We start from the raw sequence: 21,690 nt of genomic DNA, 5'->3' as shown, positions 1-21,690 counted from the left end.
AAGAGATCAGCTGGCCAAAGGGGCGGCTGCTGGAGGAGACTGTTTTTGGGTCTCCAGTTGCCTTTTCAGCACAGAAATCCTCCCCAAATTGGAAGGCTGGTCATCTCCTTCTCTGCCTATTTGTTCTGTATGGCCAAGGAGAAGGAGACCAGCTGGCTGATTTGGGGAGGATTTCTGTGCTGAAAAGGCAACTGGAGACCAAAAAATAGTCACCTCCAGTAGCTGCCCCTTTGGCCAGCTGATCTCCTCCTCCTCGGCCATACAAAACCAAACAGGCGGATAAAGAGAAGACCACCTGGCTGAATTTGTGCTGCAAAAGAGGCTGCTACTGATCTCCGGCTTCACTTCACTTCTCCAACGGTCCGGCGCCACCATGTTTATGTGCCGGCTGCTCAGAGTTGCCGGGCCCCACACATAGAACAAGGTGTGCTTTTTTCGGTGCGGCTGCTGGACTGCAGCCGCACTGAAAAAAACACGCAGCAGCTGCAGGCATCTCGCAACAAGGGGAGCGAGGAGTCCTGGAATATCCACCCACCCACCTGCTGGGAGAAGGAAGAAAACGTGCTCCAGGTGGGTAGATGTCCCAGGGCTGCTGCACATGTGCACTGCATGTATAGTGGCTGAACATGCATGTATACATGTATAGTGCTGCACATGTGCAGCAACCCTGGGACATCCGCCCGAGCTGCACCACGGCCGCCATTTGGTAGGGAAAGCTAGGAGAGCGACCGGGACAAGTGAGCGAATGGGCGACTGGGTCAGGGGCGTGGCCAGCCAGGGGTTGCCACCGGTTCGGTGACCCATGCCAAATCACCGCTACCAGTTCGCCCAAACCGGTGTGAGCTGGTTGAATACCACCTCTGCTAACTCCCCTGGCCAAATGCCAATGTCTGTCACTAAAGCATTGTGATTTATTTAAATCATAGAAACGTTAGAAGATAGACCCGCTAATAAAAAAAATTATACAGTACTTTGTTATCTCTTTCCTGGAATCTCAGAGGAAAGTATCAAGACATTATATTCCTTGAACAGCACTATTATATTTTAATTACTTTAGAAAATACCACTTTATTTCAAGGAATTCTTCAAAGCATTTTAGATTTCAAAGAATTTCTTCAAATTCTAATCCAAAATTATCTGAAATAAATGAAAACTTTCATCAGACACAGAATTCTTTTTAGAACTGATGGGACAGAGATGGAGAAAACTATATGGGCAGGTTTTATTGGGCTCTGATTCATCAGAAAGGAATTGGTATGTGATTATAGTGGTACTTAAAAGTTTGTAAACTTTTTTGAATTTTAAATTTTTCTGCATAAATATGACCTAAAATGTGACCTGTTCTCAACAGAAATTATATAAAGGGAATCAAATTAAACAAATGAGTTAATAACATTATGCTTGTTCATTGATTTATTGAGGCAAATGACTTCAGTCAAGGTGTAGAATCTAACAATTTAAATAGACATAAAAAACAAGAGTCAGCAAACAAGTGGCAGCCCTTCTCTCTTCACATATATGTCCACATCCTTAAGATTCACAAGCTGAAAAAACCCATGACCCTGACACATTCTTTTTAACTCCTAGCTGCCACTGTCCAGATTTAGTTATTGGTTTTTGGCTGTTTTTAAGTTTACATTTACATTTTTACTGAACTTAGTGACTGTTTAGTCACAACCGTATTTTGGTTGTAACTGGTCTATTGTTTAATTCACATGAAATAGATCTAGCTTTGAAATGTGTCCATAAATTTCAATAGGTAAAAAATTCAAGAACCCAGCCGCTGATTGCTATACAACACAGGGTTTATATTGTACTAAAAGATCTGCTGGGTTACTGGTTGTCCTGCTGCCTGCAATCTAAGATGCTGGTGTTGACAATCAGGCTTTTAATATTTTTGATTCTGATTGTCTGCAGGACAACTCTCCCTCTATGCCTAATAAATCTGGTGACTTGTCCCTCTGAGATCCTTCTGAGGATGCCCACATTTATAGTAGGAGACCTTGGAAGATGGCCTTCTCCCATTTGGTTTCCACATTCCAGATTATGAAATGTGCTCCCTAAGGAATTTCATTTGATTCCCACTTTCCAAACATTTAGGAAGATGATAAAAATAGTACATTTTTCTAAGCTTTTAGCCATTAGAATAGAATAGAATAGAATAGAATAGAATAGAATAGAATAGAATAGAATAGAATAGAATAGATTATTGGCCAAGTGTGGTTGGACACACAAGGAATTTGTCTTGGTGCAAATGCTCTCAGTGTACATAAAAGAAAAGATACATTCATCAAGAGTCAAGAATCGTAAGGTACAACACTTAATGATAGTCATAAGGTACAATAAGCAATCAAATCATAATAGGAAACAGTCCCTATAAATCCATTAGTTTTCTAAATGGCTACTTTTAATTTTGATTTTAATTGAATTAATTTTAATTTGTATTCTCTATCTTATTGTAAGACAATTAGAAAATTGTGCTATCAGAAAAGTAGAATATAAATTCCCTAACTAAATGTTCACTTTATCTAGAAATTACTGAAAGCTTAAAAAAATTATTTTTCAGAGTTGTAAATGAACAGGATGTGCTGGAAGGTGTAAGTAATAATTTTTACCCTTCTTTCAGTTCTTAAATTAATAATTTGAACAAAATTCAGTGATACAGTCACTGCTTGGCTATTCACAAATACAACAGTAATGTACAATAATTAAAAAACACTTTCTGATCAATGCATGAATTTATGACCAAATTTTATATGCTTGACAACAAAAGCATCCATGTGATACTGATTAACGTGTGACCAGTTTCTCGTAATAGAGCAGCTGACAGCTGCTTAATCAACTAATAAAGGCTGCAGTTGAACTTAACTTGCAATTACATATTTTGGGAAGTGCTGCTTGCTCTGTGGAGAAAAAGCAGCTTAGGAAGATACAGTTTTTTGAAGTAATCACTCCCTGCAAAAAGAAAAAGCGAGGGGGTAACAGATCAGGCACAAGACATTTAGGAGATAATTTTATCTGAATGAGATGGCAGCAATCAGTGATCTTTTCTGCATCTCTCCCTTAGTCAATGTGTTCATTTAGCAACCATTATGCTTAATGACCAAGTCACTGGAACAGAATGTAATAGCTAAACAAGCAGTGGGTGTACCAACCTTTATATGTACAAGGGTTTGATTCAGTGGTGGAATTCATTTTTTTTTACTACCGGTTCTGTGGACATGGCTTATTTGGTGGGCGTGGCTTAGGGTCACGTGACTGGGTGGGTGTGGCTTGGTGACCATGTGACGGGTGTGTGTGGCTAGGTGGGCGTGGCTTGGTGGTCATGTGACTGGGTGGGTGTGGCCAACTCAATGTCACTCACATCAAGGGGTGCCTCACCTGGCCCCTCCCCTCCCAGCCATTCCTTGTCACACCCAGCTACAACGTATCTATAGTTCTGTAAAAATGTTGTTCACCTTTTTTTGACTTTATTATCTACGTACTATAAATGTACTTTCATGGACCATTGAAAGGAGAAAATGGCTCACATGCTTTGCCCAAGAGGGTAATAGGCAACAGGCTTTTAGGAAGCTGCCAGAAAGAAGAGGGGCAAATATATTTTCCAAAGCACCAGAAGGCAAACAGTGTATTTTCCAAAGCACCAGAAGGATGGAAACTGAACAGAGAGAGAAGCAACCTAAAAGTAAGGAGAAACTTCCTGACAATGAGAACGATTAACAAGTGGAACTGCTTGCCACCAGAAGTTCTGGGTGCTCCAACACTGGAGGTTTTTAAGAAAAGACTGGACAGCCATTTCTCTGAAATGGTATAGAGTTCCTCCCCAAGGAATAGAGTTCCTCCCCTTCTAATGTTATTCTGACACCTTTCCCAGGACCTCTAGTCAGATTTTGGCATCCTCAGAGTTTTCCTGCCTGAGCAGGGGGTTGGACTAGAACAAGGGTCTTCAAACTTGACAGCTTTAAGACTTGTGGACTTCAACTCCCAGAATTCCTCCTCCAGTCATATTAGCTCAGGAATTCTTGGAGTTGAAGTCCATAAGTCTTAAACTTGCCAAGTTTGACTAGAAGATTACTTCCAAGATCCCTTCCAGCCCTAGATTGCTGTGCTGTTTCAAAGAGTCTTCTGAAGCCAGGGTTTGTGTCCTTCCTTCCTCTCCTTTTTTTTCTCCCTCCCTCCCTCCCTCCATGTATCTATCCATCCACTCATCCATGTATCTTTCATTTTCTCCTCCCTCCCTCCCTCCCTCCCTCTTTCTTTTTCTCCCTTCCTTCCATCCCATTTTTCTTTATCTATCCCTTTTCTTCCTTTCTCTTTTTCTTCCTTTCTCTCTTTCTTTCTCTCTCTTTCTTTCTTTCCTTCTTTCTTTCCTTCTTTCTTTCTTTCTTTCTTTCTTTCTTTCTTTCTTTCTTTCTTTCTTTCTTTCTTTCTTTCTTTCTTTCTTTCTTTCTTTCTTTCTTTCCTTTTCTCTTTCTTTTTTTCTTCTCTCTTCTCTCTCTCTATCTCTTTCCCCCTCTTTCTCTTTTTCCCTCTCTCCCTCCTTCTCTCTTTCTCTCTGTCTCTTTCCCTCTCTTCCTCTCTTCCTCTCTCCTTTCTCTCTAGGAAAGGAGACCCATCTGAAACACACACAGGCTTCCAAGTACCCGGCAGAATCTCTTATTACAAGGGTTCATCCCAGCCAGTCTCCTGTCCTGCATTGCCTGAAAAAGCTTTCCTCCCCTCCGGCTTTTGGGGCTGGGAAATTCAAGCGAGGTGGGTGCTGCAGCCTCCACTCCCACCCCCACCAGCAGCTCTGGGCCAGGCAGCTTTCTCGACCTTACCTTCCTTCCTTCCACACTGAAAAAACACGCAGTGGCTATAGGCTTCTTCAAGAGGTTTTGCTGCGCTTCTCCAACGCCGCCTCCGCTGCATCCTAGCCACCGGCCATGCAGGTCTACCCCATTGACCCTGCTGGTGCAGCACTCTGAAAGAGGTGATTGGAAATTACTTTTTTTCGGTCCCAACCACCCCTTTTTCAGAGCAACCGGATGGACGGCTGCTCCCTTCCTTCTCTGCCTGCTTGTTCTATATGGCTGAGGAGGAAGGGAGTAGTCAGCCAGTTGGGAGAGGCTTCTGGCGCTGCAAAAGAGGTGGTTGGAAATGGCTTTTTTTGGTCCCAGCCACCACTTTTTCAGCGCAACCGGATGGATGGCTGCTCCCTTCCTTCTCTGCCTGTTTGTTCTATATGGCTAAGGAGGAAGAGAGTAGTCGGCCGGTTGGGAGAGGCTTCTGGCGCTGCAAAAGGGACAATTGGACATGTGGCCACCTACTGGCTAGCTGTGCCAGGCCGGGCTAGGTTGGAGGAGGTGCGTCTGCCGGGAGAAGCGTGCTCCGGGCGGATAGGCAGGTGGGCGGATGTCCCAGGGCCGCTGCATATGTGCACTGCATATGTAGTGGCTGCACTCATAGTGCGCACGTGCAGCAGCTGCAGGACATCCGCCCAAGCTGCGCCTGGCCACCATGTGGTAGGGAAAGCTAGGAGAGCGACCAGGGCAAGTGAGCGACCGGGCAACCGGGTTGGGGACGTGGCCAGCCAGGGGTCGCCACCGGTTCGGCGACCCATACCAAATCACCGCTACCGGTTCGCCCGAGCAGGTACGGACCGGTTGAATACCACCTCTGGTTTGATTGTATACAAATAACCAATTGGTATTACATATTCTTGCCCTACTTAATGCTGAACTGCTCACATAATGTTTTGTTTATTCTCATGCATGCTTTACTTCTAACATATATCAAGCTTATCACATCAGCAACTATTTTTATTCTGTATTTACAACAAATATTGTATAGCATTCCATACTACCCTTTATTTCACATACATTTGTAACAGTGGTGGGATTCAAATTTTTTTATGACTGATTCTGTGGGTGTGGCTTATTTGGTGGGTGTGCTTGGTAGTCATGTGACTGGGTGGGCGTGGCTTGGTGGTCATGTGACTGGGTGGGCATGGCTTGGTGGTCATGTGTGGGTGGGCGTGGCTTGGTGGTCATGTGATGGTGGGCGTGGCTTGGTTGTCATGTGACTGGGTGGGCATGGCTTGGTGGTCATGTGACTGGGTGGGCATGGCTTGGTGGTCATGTGACTGGGTGGGCATGGCTTGGTGGTCATGTGACTGGGTGGGCGTGGCTTGGTGGTCATGTAACTCACGTCAAGGGGTGCCTCACCTGGCCCCTCCCAGCCATTCCTTGTCACACCCAGCTTCAACATATCTATAATTCTGTAAAAATGTTCTTCACCATTTTTTGTCTTTATTATCTACATACTATAGATGTACTTTCATGGACCACTGAAAGGAGCAAATGGCTTACATGCTTTGCCCAAGAGTGTGATAGGCAACAGGCTTTTAAGGGGCTGTTAGAAAGAAGGGGTGGCAATGTATTTTCCAAAGCACCAGTAGGCAAAAAGAAGCAATGGATGGAAACTGAACAAAGAGAGAAGCAGCCTAAAATTAAGGAGAAACTTCCTGACAGTGAGAACAATTAACCAGTGGAACTGCCTGTCTCCAGAAGTTCTGGGTGCTCAATCACTGGAAGTTTTAAAGAAAGGACTGGACAGCCATTTCTCTGAAATGGTATAGGGTTCTCTGCAAGGTCCCTTCTAATTGTTATTCTGTTATTCTGACACCTTTCCCAGGACCTCTACTCAGAGTTTGGCATCCTCAGTTTTCCTGCTTGAGCATGGGGTTGGACTAGAACAGTGGTCGCCAACCAGTGGGCTGTGAGAAAATTTTGGTGGGTCACAGAGAAATCTCACCCCCAGAGCACCCTCCCCAAAGCAATTTGTTCTGTACGGTCATTACCATTCTTGTAGAACCACGCAGCGATTGGACAAGACGCGCGGCGAATTGATTGGCCGAGTGAGCCGCCCGGATTGGCCCGCCGCGAATCTCCCGCGATTGGTGGAAACTAATCGCGGGAGATTCAAACGGTGCCATTGCGCGCCGCCGCGCCAAAGAATAAAAGCCGCCGCTTTCTTTCGGAAGCCGAGCCGATCTCGGAGATCAAATAAATGAGCTGAACCAAGTCACTGGCTCGAGTCTCATTACTTGCGACGGACACGACACTGGCGACGAAGGTGGGATTCCAAAACTGATCCCCATTGTACACGTGTCCAGAGGAAACGAGACCGACGAGATGGCCAGCATCGCACCGCCTGCACCTTTTAACCTGGCTACTGAGGATTGGGAATCATACACCGACCGATTCCTGATGTTCCTCGAAAGTAGCAACCTAAAGGATGCAACCGGGCAGAAGAAAAGAGTGGTTTTCCTCACACACTGCGGGCCCGCAGTGTTTAAAATGGTGAAAGCCTTCGCGAAACCAGAGGACGTGAAAACAATGGACTGGGCCGATCTCGAGCCATTGCTCCGGAACCACTATGCCCCCGACGTGCCCACCCTTATCCGGCGGCACGACTTCTACCGACGAGACCAGCGAGCGGGCGAGAGCATCGGCGATTTCGTGGCCAATCTGCGGAATCTCGGAGGCATGTGTGGCTTCACGGACATGGACGAGGCACTCCGAGACCGCGTTGTCCTGGGACTCAGAGATCCAGTTCTCCAGAGCCGATTGATGGCAAAAGGCGACATCGCCCTCGCCAACGTCCTCGCAGACGCCACCGCAGCCGAGGCAACCCGGAAGTCAGCGGCCCGGATGTGGAGGCCCGACACCGGGGACCGAAATGCGACCACCGAGGCAGGCACGGCAACCGAGACGCGTTCCGAAGCAAGCCGCCGAGAGACCACCACACACCATGGCGACCTCGACTCCGCCTCCAACACCACCGACGGAGAAGAGGACGTGCATCGGCTCCAGACGGACCGAGATCGGCGCGATCGATGGGGTCGTAAGTCGGGGCAACCGTGCGCCGGGTGCGGAGGCGACCACCCTCGATCGGAGTGCCGATTCTTCGATGCAATATGCCGGCACTGCGACAAGAGAGGCCACATCGCCCGAGTCTGCCGACTCAAAAAGAACTACAGTCCCCGGCCATCTTTGCCGCCGTCAAAAGGTTCCACGAGTACATCTACGGCCGAACCTTCACCATCGTCACCAACCACAAGCCGCTGCTGGGAATCCTAGCAGGGAACAGGGCCACCCCGAACATTCTATCCCCTAGAATGACAAGGTGGTCCAAATTCCTTGCCGCCTACAGCTACCGGCTCACGCACCGACCGGTAAGACAATCACCCACGCAGACGCCCTGAGTCGCACGCCGCTACCAGACTTCGACACCGACCCAGCACCCACGACGACCACCCTCAGCATAGAGACTCTGCCCGATCTACCCATAACCGCGTCAGACATTGCCGGGAAACTAATAAAGACAAACGTCTGGCGCGGGTATTGCATTGGGTAGAGAAGGGGTACCAAAGGGACGACGACGAAAACTTCAGAACATTCCGAAACCGACAAACAGAACTGTCATTGCAAAAGGTTGTTTACTTTGGGGGACCGGGTTGTTATTCCGGAAAAATTACAGGAAAAGGTTTTGGAATTATTGCATGAGGGACACCCAGGCATCGTTAGGACAAAGGCCTTGGCCAGAAGTTACGCCTGGTGGCCAGGGATGGACAAACAAATCGAGGCCTGGGTGGCAGCGTGCAGCAGGTGCCAGGAAACCAGACCCAGCCCTCCTGCACCCCAATCCTGGAATGGGAAACCCCTAGGGGACCATGGTCCAGGATCCACATAGATTTTGCCGGGCCCACAAAAGGCCACACCTTCCTCATCACGGTAGACGCTTACTCCAACTGGTTGGAGGTAAGCAACATGAGAACTACCACCACGGAGGCCGTCACCAAAGAACTCAGCAAATTATTCGCAACCCACGGCCTCCCAGACGTTCTCGTATCCGACAACAGGGCCCAATTTACCTCGCTGGAATTCGAAAAATTCCTAGCTGAGCGGGGAATACGACACGCGTTGACAGCGCCGGCACATCCGGTGGCGAACGGGAAGGCGGAACGGATGGTTCAATTTACCAAAAAACTATCCAAAAAAATGAAAACGGGAAATCCAAGAGAAAATAAACAAAATGCTCTTTATACAACACATAACCCGAATACAACAACCAATAAAAGCCCGGCAGAATTACTGATGGGGAGAAAATTAAGGTCCCCACTCGACAGACTGCACCCCACATACAACCCTGAAAAACCCCCAAACTCCTCAAGCAAAGACCGAACCTTTAAAACAGGCGATGCGGTATACGCGAAAAACCTCACCGGAGACCCACTCTGGGTACCAGCAACCGTAACTCAAGTGACAGGCCCCGCTGGTACCATTTACAGACAACCGATGGACGAGCATGGAAACGACACATCGACCAGTTAAGGTCTAGAACAGCCACGGGAAACACAACCGACACGCAAACAGAAACAAACACAGAAGGGAACCCCCAACACAAACCAAGAGGGAGGGAAAGCCCAAAAGACCAAACCCCACTAGAAAGAAACCAGGAATACTCACCAGCATACAGCCAGCTCGACACCTCACCAGGAAGAAGCAGCTAGGCCAGCTCAACCAGCCCGGAAAGACCAGGCGGGAGCGGCAACTGCAACTCAACCAGCCCAAGTAGACCGGGAGGGAGCTGCGACGAAAGGCCCGGCCCAGCCTTCCAGACGGTTCCATCAACAAGACAAGGAGCAACACAGAACCCGACCGAACCGGCCGGGAGCCAAGCACCAACAAATCTGCGCAGGTCAAGTAGACAAGTACGTAGCCCTGCCTACTTACGGGACTATGTTACGTAGGACCCTACCAAGAGGGGAGGGGTGTTCTGTACGGTCATAACCATTCTTGTAGAACTGCGCAGCGATTGGCCAAGACGCGCGCGAATTGATTGGCCGAGTGAGCCGCCCGGATTGGCCCGCGCGAATCTCCCGTGATTGGTGGAAACTAATGCGGAGATTCAAAGCGGTGCCATTGGCCACGGCCGCCGCGCACAAAGAATAAAAGCCACCGCTTTCTTTCGGAAGCCGAGCCGATCTCGGAGATCAAATAAATGAGCTGAACCAAGTCACTGGCTCCAAGTCTCATTCCTTGCGACGGACACGACACAATTAATCCACGCTGCACAGAAACACAAGGCTGCGCAGCCCACATGGGCTGCAGGAACCCTCCCTGCCCACTCACTCCTTACCTGGCAAACTTGCCTACTAAGTTGCTATTTTTCCTTTTCCCCCCCGACCATCAGCTGTTCTGCTGTGCCTGGAGATTTAGGTTAACTAGGAAGCAGGAAATGGTTGGATTTCTTCCTTTCTAGCTAATCTTAGATCTTCAGCTCTGCTTTTAAGCACAGCCGAACCTCCCTTAGGACTGAAGGTTCTATTCAGTGCAGACTCATGGCAAGCAAATTTTATGTGACAGATTGAGCTAGCTTATGACAGATATATAAATCACTGAATGATTCTGTGAGAAACTCAATCTGCCTGCCTGCTTTGCCTGATTTTAGGTAAAAGTTGCTCTTTTTTTATAAAAAAAAACCTCAATATTTACATACATGGTGTGTTGTGAGTTAATTTTGTGAGTTTGCTTGCTAGCAAATTTTAAGAGTTTGCTTGCAAGCAAATTTTATGTGACAGACTGAACTAGCCAATGGCAGATAGATTTGTGAATAAATCTGTGATTCTGTGAGCATCTCAATCTGCCTGCCTGCTTTGCCTGATTTTGGGTAAAAGTTGCTCTTTTTTTTAATAAAAAATGAATATTTAGATAAATATTTATAATATTTACATACAAGCCATGCCCAGCCAGTCACATCACCACCAAGCCACACCCACAAATTAGGCCACAGAACTGGTTAGTGGTCCCTGGGGGATGAAACGAAAGGAAACGGGTGGCAGAGGTAGCAGAGGCAGTGGCACTGCTATGAGAGGCAGCCCTGGGAGTCCCCTGTCAGAGCACCTCTGCCACCGCTCACTGCGCTGTGGCCACCACGTGAAAGGTAGAGTGCCGCGTGTCGGTTTAGCCAGCCAGCTGAGGCCAGGGACGGTGGTGGTGGGCAGCTAGCTGGGCCCCAACCAGCGCCTCCACACAGGATGAGGCCACACCAGTGGGGAAGCCAGCCAGCCAAGCTCAGGGACTGGAGGGGGGTCAGCTAGCTAGGCCCCAGCCAGCACCGCCTCATGGGATGGGCCCACACCAGTGGGGAAGCCAGACAGCTGAGTCCGGGGATGGTGGTGGGGGGCAGCTAGGCCCCAGCCAGCACCACCTCCCAGGATGGGGCCACACCGGTGGGGAAGTCAGCCAGCCGAGCCCGGGGGATGGTGGGGGGGCACAACAAGCTCTGGGAAAGGTGAGGGTGGCCTGGGAAAATCCGGGAATGGTGGGGAGCTAGCATGACTCGCAGGGTTATCTGTGAGGAGGCAGATCAGGGCTGCTCAGTTGGGGTGCAGGCACCATGTGGGAAGGCAGGTTAAAGGCAAGTGATGAGACCCAGTGTGCCACATAGGAGGTAAGGAGTGACTGGACAGGGCGAACGTTGAGTGGGCAGGGTGAGTGAGCATTGGCTGGGCAGGGCAAGCAAGTGAGTAGTGACTGGGTCGGGGGCGTGGCCAGCCAGAAGTCACTGCTGGTTCGGCAATCCACGCCAAATCGTTGCTACCAGTTTGCCCAAGCTTGTGTGAATTGGCTGATTTGTAACACTCTCTTATATAATAATTCTTTCCAAAGGAGGGACAAGTTTCTTTGAGATCCCAAATATTTTGAAGTGTCTAGCCTTTCTTGACTCTTGTTTTTTTTAATATTAGAAATTACAGAAAATTCAGAAAGAATTTAAAAAGCTAACAGAAGAAAAAGAAATAATGGAGGACGAACTTCAAAAAATGAAATCTTCAGAGGTAATTTATGAATTAAATTCAATGTTATTAATAGAATTGAAACTTCAGATATTATAATACCTTTAAGAGCAACAAACTTTATTTAACATAAAAAGTTTCATTTCTAAAAATGAGAATTGTACTATGGATCTGATTAAGACAGACAAACAGTTTGGTGCTGATACCAAACTTCTATTGTTATTTTTCTGGGACTATCAACACTATATTGCTGGAGAAGGATATTGCCAAATGCCAAATCTGTTGGTATTAAGGTGGTATTTTTTTCTGGAGAAATAAACGCAATTATTTTGTGTTGTTAAAATTTGGCCAAAAATAGAGACAGTTATTCCTCTATCCATATTGGCTCTCAGAAGTAGCCATACTAAATTGGGCTTTATGGACAACTTATGGATTCTGCTCTTTTTTGACTTTGTGATTGAGTCTTCCATACTATTAATGCTGGGAGCATCAATTTCTGTTTCTTGAGGTGAGGTTGATGATGGATCAGAAATGTCTGACCTGACAACTGTGTGCTTGTCCCAGGTGATGATCCTTACTAGTGTAATGAATTCACACTGGATCTAGTTTTCATCTTAGAGCAACTGAAGCTGGATTTAAATATTTAGAACTTTGTGATTTAGACTCTGTGTCATATTCAGATCTCTTTCTGATCAGCCTAAGGCTGTATGGGAACTAAATTACTCCTCTTCTTCTCTCTTAGTTATACTTGGTTTTTGTTCATATGGGAACTCACAGGAATTTTTGTTATTTGGTGAAATGCCAACGTGACATAATTCCTTATGTTAAATCTAGTTTGCTTGTTACATGATTAGAAATTCAAAATTATACTTATAGCATTATTCTCTTCCTAGAATGTTTAACAATGGGAGGATTAATACTGAGGAGCAAATAGAATCATAATTGTGGTAGACTATAAAGTAATAACTATAAAATAATTTATCCCTGTGCAGAAAAAGGACTAATGAGAATTTATTGATCCCACCTATAGAGAAAAGAATAGATTGAAAATGTTAAAAGTTAAGGTACATCAGAGAGTAAAAGGAAAAAAAGAGAGTAAAATTGAAGTCCAGTAAAAGAATAATTTCATGTTAGAACTTCCTGAAAGGATTATGCAGAATCACAGAAAGAAGAATTTAGTATCTCCAATGTAAATATCAGCTGATAAGGGGTTCCTTTACAGCACTGCCTAATAAGCAGACTCTTAAGATATAATGCAAACATTCCGAGAGATTCAAAAGCTCTAATCCCTACATCTTGTTATTTGTTTTATTTTGTGTTGTGTTATTTATTTATTTAATTTGGTCATACATTCACTACTAACCACACAAGACTCTGGGCGGTTTAAAATGAAATTATAAATATATAAATAAACATATAAAATCACATTAGAATTATAATAAAATACAAGTTATTACTATAGAATACATAGGGATGCGGATGGCTGGGAACTGTTATTAGTCAATCAGTCACTCTGGTGTGAAATTCCTCCCCATGGGGGCCCCAAATTAACATGAAGAGTCAGGTTTTAAGGCTCTTGTGGATGGTCAGGAAGATGGAACCCTATTTTACCTCAGGAGGTAAGATGTTCCTAAGGGTTGAAGCCATGGCTTTTTCTGGACTGTGCTAGCTGGATTACTAGGCCAAAGTGGCAGTAGCTCTTTCAGTGGCTCTTTTGGCCAAAGGAAGTTCACTCACATGATCCTATCCTGAGTCTTTTCTTGGAGTCCACAAGGTGTGAAATTGGTTTACGTCACCTTGGATCTGCCTGTCAGCTTTGGAAACCATATTAGCATCAGACGCTTCCACACTGCCACATTCTTGAACCTGAGAAAATAGGAGGAGGGAATTTCTTGGAGCGTATGTGATTAAAGGAGAGATTTAACCTGGAAATAAGGATAAACTTTCTGACAGTGAGAACAATCAACCAATGGAAGTTGTGGGAGGGCCACCACTTGAGACTTTCAAGAAGAGATTGGACTGCCATTTGTCAGAAATGGTGTAGGGTCTCCCACTTGGGCGGGGGGTTGGACTAGATGACCTACAAGATCCCTTCCAACTCTGATTATCTGTTAAATCTGTTAGACATAATAGCATTCGCTCCAAGAAATTCCCCTCTCCTATTTCCCCAGGCTAATATGGCTTCCAAACTTGACACTGCTCTTCTGTTTCCAAGAATTGTGAATAAAAATTGGAATTAGTTGTTATCTAATTTAAATAACCACCTTGGGGATATTATCAAGGGAAAAGTGAGATCTACTGATTTCGACAATTGTATTAGGAATAATTCTATTGTCATTTGACACATGCACTATCAAATACAGCTGTACAAGAAACTGTATAATACAAAACTGTTGCTTCATTTTCTTGAATGCTTATTGACAGCAAGATAAAGGAATACCAAACACAAGGAAAAAGTTACTAAAACTGGAGAAGATGAAAATTGAAGAGAAACCACAAGGTTCTTCAGAAAAGGCTCAGGTGTAAGAAAAAATGAATAGACTAGTTAATTTTATAAAAATTGTGCTAAAGTATTCAGAAAACTAATGAAATTTGAATTTTTATTAATTTAAAATAACTATTATATCTTAATTATTGGCATGTTATTATATATTTCTTATTTATTTGCTACTTTATTTGAAGTTATCTGAAAGCTGGGTGCCATTGCTATTATACAAGCTATGATTAATAGTAATAGAAATTCAGTACCTTCATGTACTTCAGTACGTTCATGTTGCCATCCACTGAAGCTTGGAAGCATTCTGACAAGTAGTACATTTTAGGGGTAGATCATAAATCTTTTAGATTTAGCCAGAGATGGTGGTCTTTAGAAATTAGGATCAGAATGCACAACAATGGAAACAGTGAAAACTGGCACTTTGTATTGGGTTTGGAATGACTCAATAACTAATAAAAATTCCTAAAACTAGAATGAAGTTCCCTGAAAATCATCCTATTTAAAATTATGACTGCAATATATTTTGAATTAACTGTAGATTTTTATTGCTTTGGTAAGACAGAAATAAGATATAGTGTCCAGTTTTGGTCACTACAATATAAAAAAGATGTTGAGACTTTAGAAAGTGTGCAGAGAAGAGCAACAAAAACGATTAGGAGACTGACAGCTAAAACGTATGAAGAATGATTGCAGGAATTGAATACATCTAATTTAATGAAAACAAAGATGCCCTTATAGCAATGTTCCAATATCTAAGAGGATGTCACAAAGAAAAGGGGGTCAACTTATTCTCCTAAAGGCAAGGCAAAAAGTAATGGATGGATTATCAAGAAGAGATCAACCTAGAACTAAGAAATTTCCTGACAGTGAGAACAATAACCAGTGGAACAGCTTGCCTCCAGAAGTTGTGGATGTTCCAACACTTTGAAGGTTTTTAAGAAGAGGTTATATAGCCATTTGTCTGGAATGGAATAGGGTCTCCTGCTTGAGAAGGTAGTTACACTAGAAGAGTTCCAAGGTTAGTTCCAACTCTATTATTCTGTTATTACCTGTCTAAGGGTGTCACCATGTATAAGGCAATGGTTCAACTAGAATATTATCAGAGCATAGATTATTTACCCTTTTCAGAAAAACTAAAAGTAGATATACCAGTTGAAAAAAATTTTAAAGGTACCTGATGCTACTAAAATTTCTTATACTTCATGGTACCTTGTACTACAAAAAATTCTTATGCTTTCTTATGCTAAATCAGAGTGCTAAATAGTAGGCATCTGATACTATAAATGTTGTTTTTGCATTGTGTAACTTTTTCTTTCTTTCTCTATGAATGTAAATATATGAACACACAAATGTACTTGACTATTTCTGAGTTAACGATTTAACTAGGTTAATAAATAGCACTTTATGGTTAGGCTGTTTTGAACTAGTTACACTGAACATTTTAAAATTCATTACTGAACATATTCTATATTTTGAAAAGCTTTCACACTATACATTATAACAGATTGGGTTTTACATTTGTGGAGCCATATCACTTCAGTCATAATTATAATGATTGTAATGCTTGGCTTCAAATAACAAGCTAAATTCAAAGACACATTCTAGATTGCCATAATTTATAGACCTTTTTGTACTTGCTAGGAAAATTGAGAAATTACCATGTGAGCATTTTCTTCTGATCTTTTAGCAGTCTAGTTGCTATATTATGATGATCTAGTCATTAATTTGTGTTATATTTTCTTATTACAGAATGCAGAAACTGGAGTCTGGTTTTGCAAAGGAAAAAGAACAAACACAAATGAAAGATGATTTAAATAAAGCTCAGGTAAAAGACAAATATGTCAATATATTTTGTAGACAAACTACCTCATTTAAAATCTGTATAAAAATATGATGTTAAATTTTATAAAAATTTTCTATTAATAAATTATTTTCCAAGCCATTTAAAAAAAAGTGTAAGAATTCAGGATAAGAAAGATGGATACAAAATTCAAGATCTTGGAAGAAATCCTTAAGAAAGATGGGTTATGTATTATATTTCTGAAAGCACAGAAAAAGGGCTTTACTCATTCAGTCAACTTTTTCTGATTTTATACCAGATAAATATAATTTTAAAAATTCAGAAAGCAATAAATGGTTGGTAACCAACTGAATTATATTCTCTGGGATGTATTAGGAAAATTGAGTGAATTTTTGTACATTTTTACAATTTTTACAATAGGAAAGGGCAAGCAAACCTTTAAATCTGAAATCTGAATATAAATGAAACATCTAAATATAAATCTAAACTGATATTGACATTGTAGGAAGACATTCAGTCCCTTCAGGAAGAGAAGAAAATGCTTGAGGAGAAGCTACAAAAAGCTTTACAGGTATTTTGGAAGAGAATTTTCTGATCCCTTTAGGCAGAAATATTTTCCCATATTTACTTCTTGTATACTTAGTTATATTGTGACTTGAAAAACTATTCAAATAAGTACATGAAATTCTACTTGGTTATTTCCCAGCTATTTCATGGTCTGACTTGATTCTTATGACTGATTGCAAAGATACAGTATAGGAATTGGCTAAGCTCTGTTTTCAGCTTTCTCCAGCTGTTCTGATAATGCCTGTGTTTGATCAATGTCAAAGTGATTCTTGGCTTGTTTTTCTCCCAAGGTTGAACTCCAGAGTTTCAGCTGGAGCAGCTTCTTCAGAGTCAGACAACTTTAGTTATCCAGAAAGGGCATGTTCAAAGAATTGGTGGCTGAGCTTATAGTGATAAAAAATCAGCCCAAGTGGTTCAAACTGTTCCCAAACAATAGGGAATATGCCCAGGATCTTTACAAAGCCAGTGTCCAGCTCAGAATGAATGTGAGCAGCTGTCTAGCTGAGCAAATTCTTTCATATAGTCCTGTAAGGTGATCTCCCTTATCCAAGAGATTATGCATCTCATAAATCAAGGCCACCAGATGACTATCTGCAGATGTAATAAGTAGCAAGGAAGTATTGTCCCTTCCTTGTCCTTACTGCCATTTGGTATTCATAGTGGTTCTAATCCTTAATAAATTGAGTTCATCCTTTAATGCTGGTGATCTTTAGAGATTTCTTCTTTACCATCTCCCTTAGTTCTTATTTGAAAGATAGGGAGTGATGGGAGTCAGAAGAGGGAAGAAATCACATAGGTGTGATCTGATCTAAGACCTTGGTGAGCCTCTTCTTCCAAGTGGCAACCAAGGCTTCAGGCAGATCATTCAACCAGCAGACCAGCAGAAAGAGCCCCCAGTTCCCTCTGAAATCCTTTAGGGTCCATTTATTACTGAGGGATGACCAATCTAAGTCCTACCTGCTTGCAGCGGACAGTGGTGAATGGAAAACCAGATAAGTAGATGACCATTGTCCTATATTGGAATTTGGATGACCTAAAACAGGCCCATGGCTGTCATTATAGCTATGAACTCCTGAGTTGCCTCAGATCTCACTTCCAGAAAAGTGTTATTGAAGACCTACTATATGTCTGGGAAATCCCAGCATTGCTGGCAGAAAATCCTGTGACTGGGGAGTGTCCATCTTATCCCCTGCATGTTGCAATGAGACTTAAAGAGATTTTCAGCAGTTCTGGAGTTTTCCTCCATGATATCCAAAAAAAACTGGTGGAAGATAATAAACTTGTGAATATTGGACAGAGAGGGTTTTGGTGCATAATACTAAGAGGTCACTGTCACCTGGGATGCATTTCTTCATTTTCCCTCTCGATAGAAAGTGCGGAGATAGTGACAATTGTTAACTATTCAATCAGAATAAAAGAAAATCTGGTAACAAAGGCCCAGGAAGGAATTTGAGGCAAAAGGCAAAATACTTTTTTAAAGAAATCAATGATGTAGCATAAGGAGAGGATTATATGTCTGTCATTACCATCACATTTTTGGGGTGCTGTGTTGAAAATTTCAAGTTTAAAGATTATGAAACCTGATGAATTTCTTATGTATTTTAACTTTTTTTTTTTTTTTTTACAAAAATACAGGAAGTTGAAAAGGCAAAGATTCAACTTGCTGAAATACCACCAACAATTCCAGACTGGCAGTTCCCTTTATCAGCAGGTGTGGAAGAGGTTCCAAAGAAAGGCAAGAAAGCAACAAAAGGGAAAGTTAAAGGAGATGATTTAATTAGCAAAACAGAAAAAACAACCCCTAAATTACAAAAAACGGAAACAGGAAAAACAAGTGAAATACTTCCACGAAAAAGTCAGGAACTTTCTAAACAAAAAGGAGCAGCTGGTGTTACGGAGAAGCTGTTAAAACAGGCTTCCCAACCTGAAGATACTGATAAAAAACAGGAAGAATCTAAGAAAATAAAAACGGAGACGGTAAGCAATGTTGTTGCTGTTATTGTTATTAGGGTTATTTTTAAATGAATGAAAAGCACATAAAATAGTTTTTATAGTACTGAAATAATATCAAATGAACTTTTATTTATATTAATAAAGAGCACAGCATTACTATTAAGTATCAGTAATTACAACCAGATGTTACTGTGCATAAGAAGTGTAACAATTTATATTGGTATTCATGCTTGGGAAGCAGAAATCTCATCAAAATAATAGATTTCTATGCTTTCTTTTCAGTATTCCTTTGCATTGACTAAATTTATTGGAAAAATTAAAACAACTTTATAGTTCAGACAACTATAATTTATAGTTTTCCTTCTTACAATCTTTTCTAGTTACGGCATTTTTCTGCATTATTATTTGCATTATTTATCCTCTCCTATCTACCAACAATTGCACGGCCTTCCAAAAAGTCAATTATATAGTATTTGCAATAGGCATTCACTGTGCTCTTTTAGTCTGGGAGAGGTGTCTATTTTTGGTATTTGACTACATTGTTAGGCATTATCAAACTAAGCTTGGGTTGGTCAAGAGAGAATGGACTATTGAGGTCTGTAATGCTTTATACTAAATGAATCTGAAGTAGCAAAATATAGATAGTTCTCAACTTGCAACAATTTGTTTAGTGATTGTTTGAAGTTACAAGGGCACTGAAAAAGTGACACGACTGTTTTTCACAATTACAACTTGCAGCATTCTCATGGTTATGTGATCAAAATTCAGACACTTGACAACTGGTTCATATTTATGATGGATCACAATGTCCTGTGATCACCTTTTATGACATTCTGATAAGCATAGTCAGTGGGGAAGCCAGATTCACTTAACAATTGTGTTAATAACTGTAGTGATTCATTTAACAACTATAGTAAGAAAGGACAAAAATTGGGCACTCAATCACTTAATATCACTTGGGCTCAATTATGGTCATAAGTTGAGGACTACCTCTACAAAAAAATTGAACTTTGTTCTGTTTAGGACTCCCTACTTGGAACCTGCATTTCAGCTTTAGGGCATATCAGTCATTAGGTATCAAATCTGAGTCTTTGGATTCCATTTTAGAGGATGATGTCTAAGCCAATTTTCAACTTTTGTCTTGTTAACCAAGACATCATTCAGGAAACTGTTAGCTAATGGAACTGTGTTTCTATTAAGAAGAAATAGCTTAAATCAGGGCTGTCAAACTCCGGGTCCGCGGACCGATGCACCACACACTGGCCACACCCACATCCGGTTTAGCAAAGGGAAAAAAAGTCCCAATACATCATGTGACACCACCATGACAATGTGAGTTTGACACCCCTGGCTTAGATGGTAACTTCCTTTAGTTTATAAATCAGAAAATAAGACCAATCTATTAACGATCCACTCTTCAAATTAATAGATTGTGCTATTGGTGTTCTACATTGGTATACAATGAGATAAGTTTTTTTCAAAATATATAATAAAATTACTTAGATCTCAGGGGCTACTTGTAAGTTTTCCAAATTAGCAGTGGACAGTTGTACTTAGGTGAAAGTGCCGAAGACTTTATATGAAATTGCATCTGAATGGTCTCTCAATTTTCTGATTCAGAGGGTTTGTTTTGCTTACCTAGAAGCTCTATAGCAGGGGTATCAAACTCATGTCATCATGGCGAGTTCACGTGGCTTTTTCCCCCTTTGCTAAACTGGGTGTGGGCGGAGCCAGCACATGACTCATCTGGCCCGTGGGCTGGGAGTTTGACAGCCCTGCTCTATAGAATGAATCAAGAGACACCTACAGGGCCTCAGGCATAAAACAAGAAGTAGTTCTGACTAGTTGTGTTAGAATTTATGTTTGGGTCTATACTGTGATGATAAAAATGGTGAAACACCAGTATTTCTATGTTCTTACTACATCTTACCACATTACATGTGACCTTATTGGGAATGGATGGATGGATAACCATTTAAAAGGCTGCCATGAAGAATTTTCTATGAATCAGAAAAATAAAACTACTTAGTTCCATTCTGAAACTTATGCTAAATGGACAAGACCAGAGAATCGTTGAGGCTTCATCTTGCAAGATGATTTTGAATAGGTTTGATCCTTTAATTCTAAAGAAAATGGATGCTGCACCATGGAGCCTATCTTTAAATTCAGAGAAACTTTCTTTGCAACATGCCAAAAATGTTTAAAATTACCCAACTTGATTTTCACCATATTCTCTGCATATTAATATTAATAATTTGGTTTATACATTTTCTGCCATATACTTAATTGTATTCTGAAGTAAGAAAAGGTAACTTCTAAGGTCCCCTGAATCTCAGCAGGAGAAAGCCTAAACAATAATATTTCTTACTAGGAAAGAAGAAGAAAAATCCTTCTTTCAAATATCTAAAAATTTAAATTTATTTACAGTCTTGAATATTTTGATTCATCATGTTCCAAAAGTAACATTTAAATAGGGGAGAAAGCTCAATTCTTAACAGCATACAAATAAAGGCTGTTTATATTAATTTGTTCACAAATAATAATATAGGATTCATAATTAATATTCTTCACCAAAATGAAATTTTGGGCTGGAAGGAATCTTGAAGATCTAGTCTAATCCTCTTTTCAAGGTAAAAGAATTTATATCATTCCAGATAAATGGTATTAGAAAATTTACTTGGATGTTAGTTGATGTTAGTTCAGAAATAGATATGATACGTTAAGATAAAGGGAATTTTCTGAACTTCTTGTATGCAAAGATGCAGAAATTGAGTACATTTCTTTTCAAAGGTTGATTCCAAAGATATGGCAAAACCCAAGGATTCTTCTGAAATGAAGAAGCGACGTTTGAAGGGGTAAATATTAAATTCTGATAATGTGTTAAAATAGTATCATGAAGTATGATATCTTTCAGTAAGGAACAACTGCTTTAGAATCATTTCCAGCTAATAACTAAGGATTTTCCTCATACATAAGATATCATATATAATTTCGTTACTGCAGTATACAAGTATGGTTCTTACTTTCAAT

At 41.8% G+C, this 21,690-nt stretch overlaps 1 protein-coding gene across 1 annotated transcript in view; it reads left to right on the top strand.

Moving 5' to 3' along the window:
* CCDC7 (coiled-coil domain containing 7) overlaps nt 1-21,690 on the top strand; it is a 234,359-nt gene that overhangs the window by 27,832 nt on the left and 184,837 nt on the right. The window contains exons 10-16 of the mRNA XM_087947956.1: nt 2,567-2,597; nt 11,795-11,884; nt 14,267-14,364; nt 16,089-16,164; nt 16,646-16,711; nt 18,343-18,684; nt 21,451-21,515. Of these exons, the coding sequence (XP_087804082.1) occupies nt 2,567-2,597; nt 11,795-11,884; nt 14,267-14,364; nt 16,089-16,164; nt 16,646-16,711; nt 18,343-18,684; nt 21,451-21,515 (768 nt within the window). The remainder of the gene's footprint in view (nt 1-2,566; nt 2,598-11,794; nt 11,885-14,266; nt 14,365-16,088; nt 16,165-16,645; nt 16,712-18,342; nt 18,685-21,450; nt 21,516-21,690) is intronic.

This window comes from Notechis scutatus, chromosome Z, assembly GCF_049901735.1.
Source record: "Notechis scutatus isolate UNSWTSFEM ecotype Mainland chromosome Z, rNotScu1.2, whole genome shotgun sequence".
NCBI lineage: Eukaryota > Metazoa > Chordata > Lepidosauria > Squamata > Elapidae > Notechis > Notechis scutatus.
Note: the sequence above shows the minus strand (reverse complement) of the source record. Positions and strands in the feature narration are given on the sequence as shown.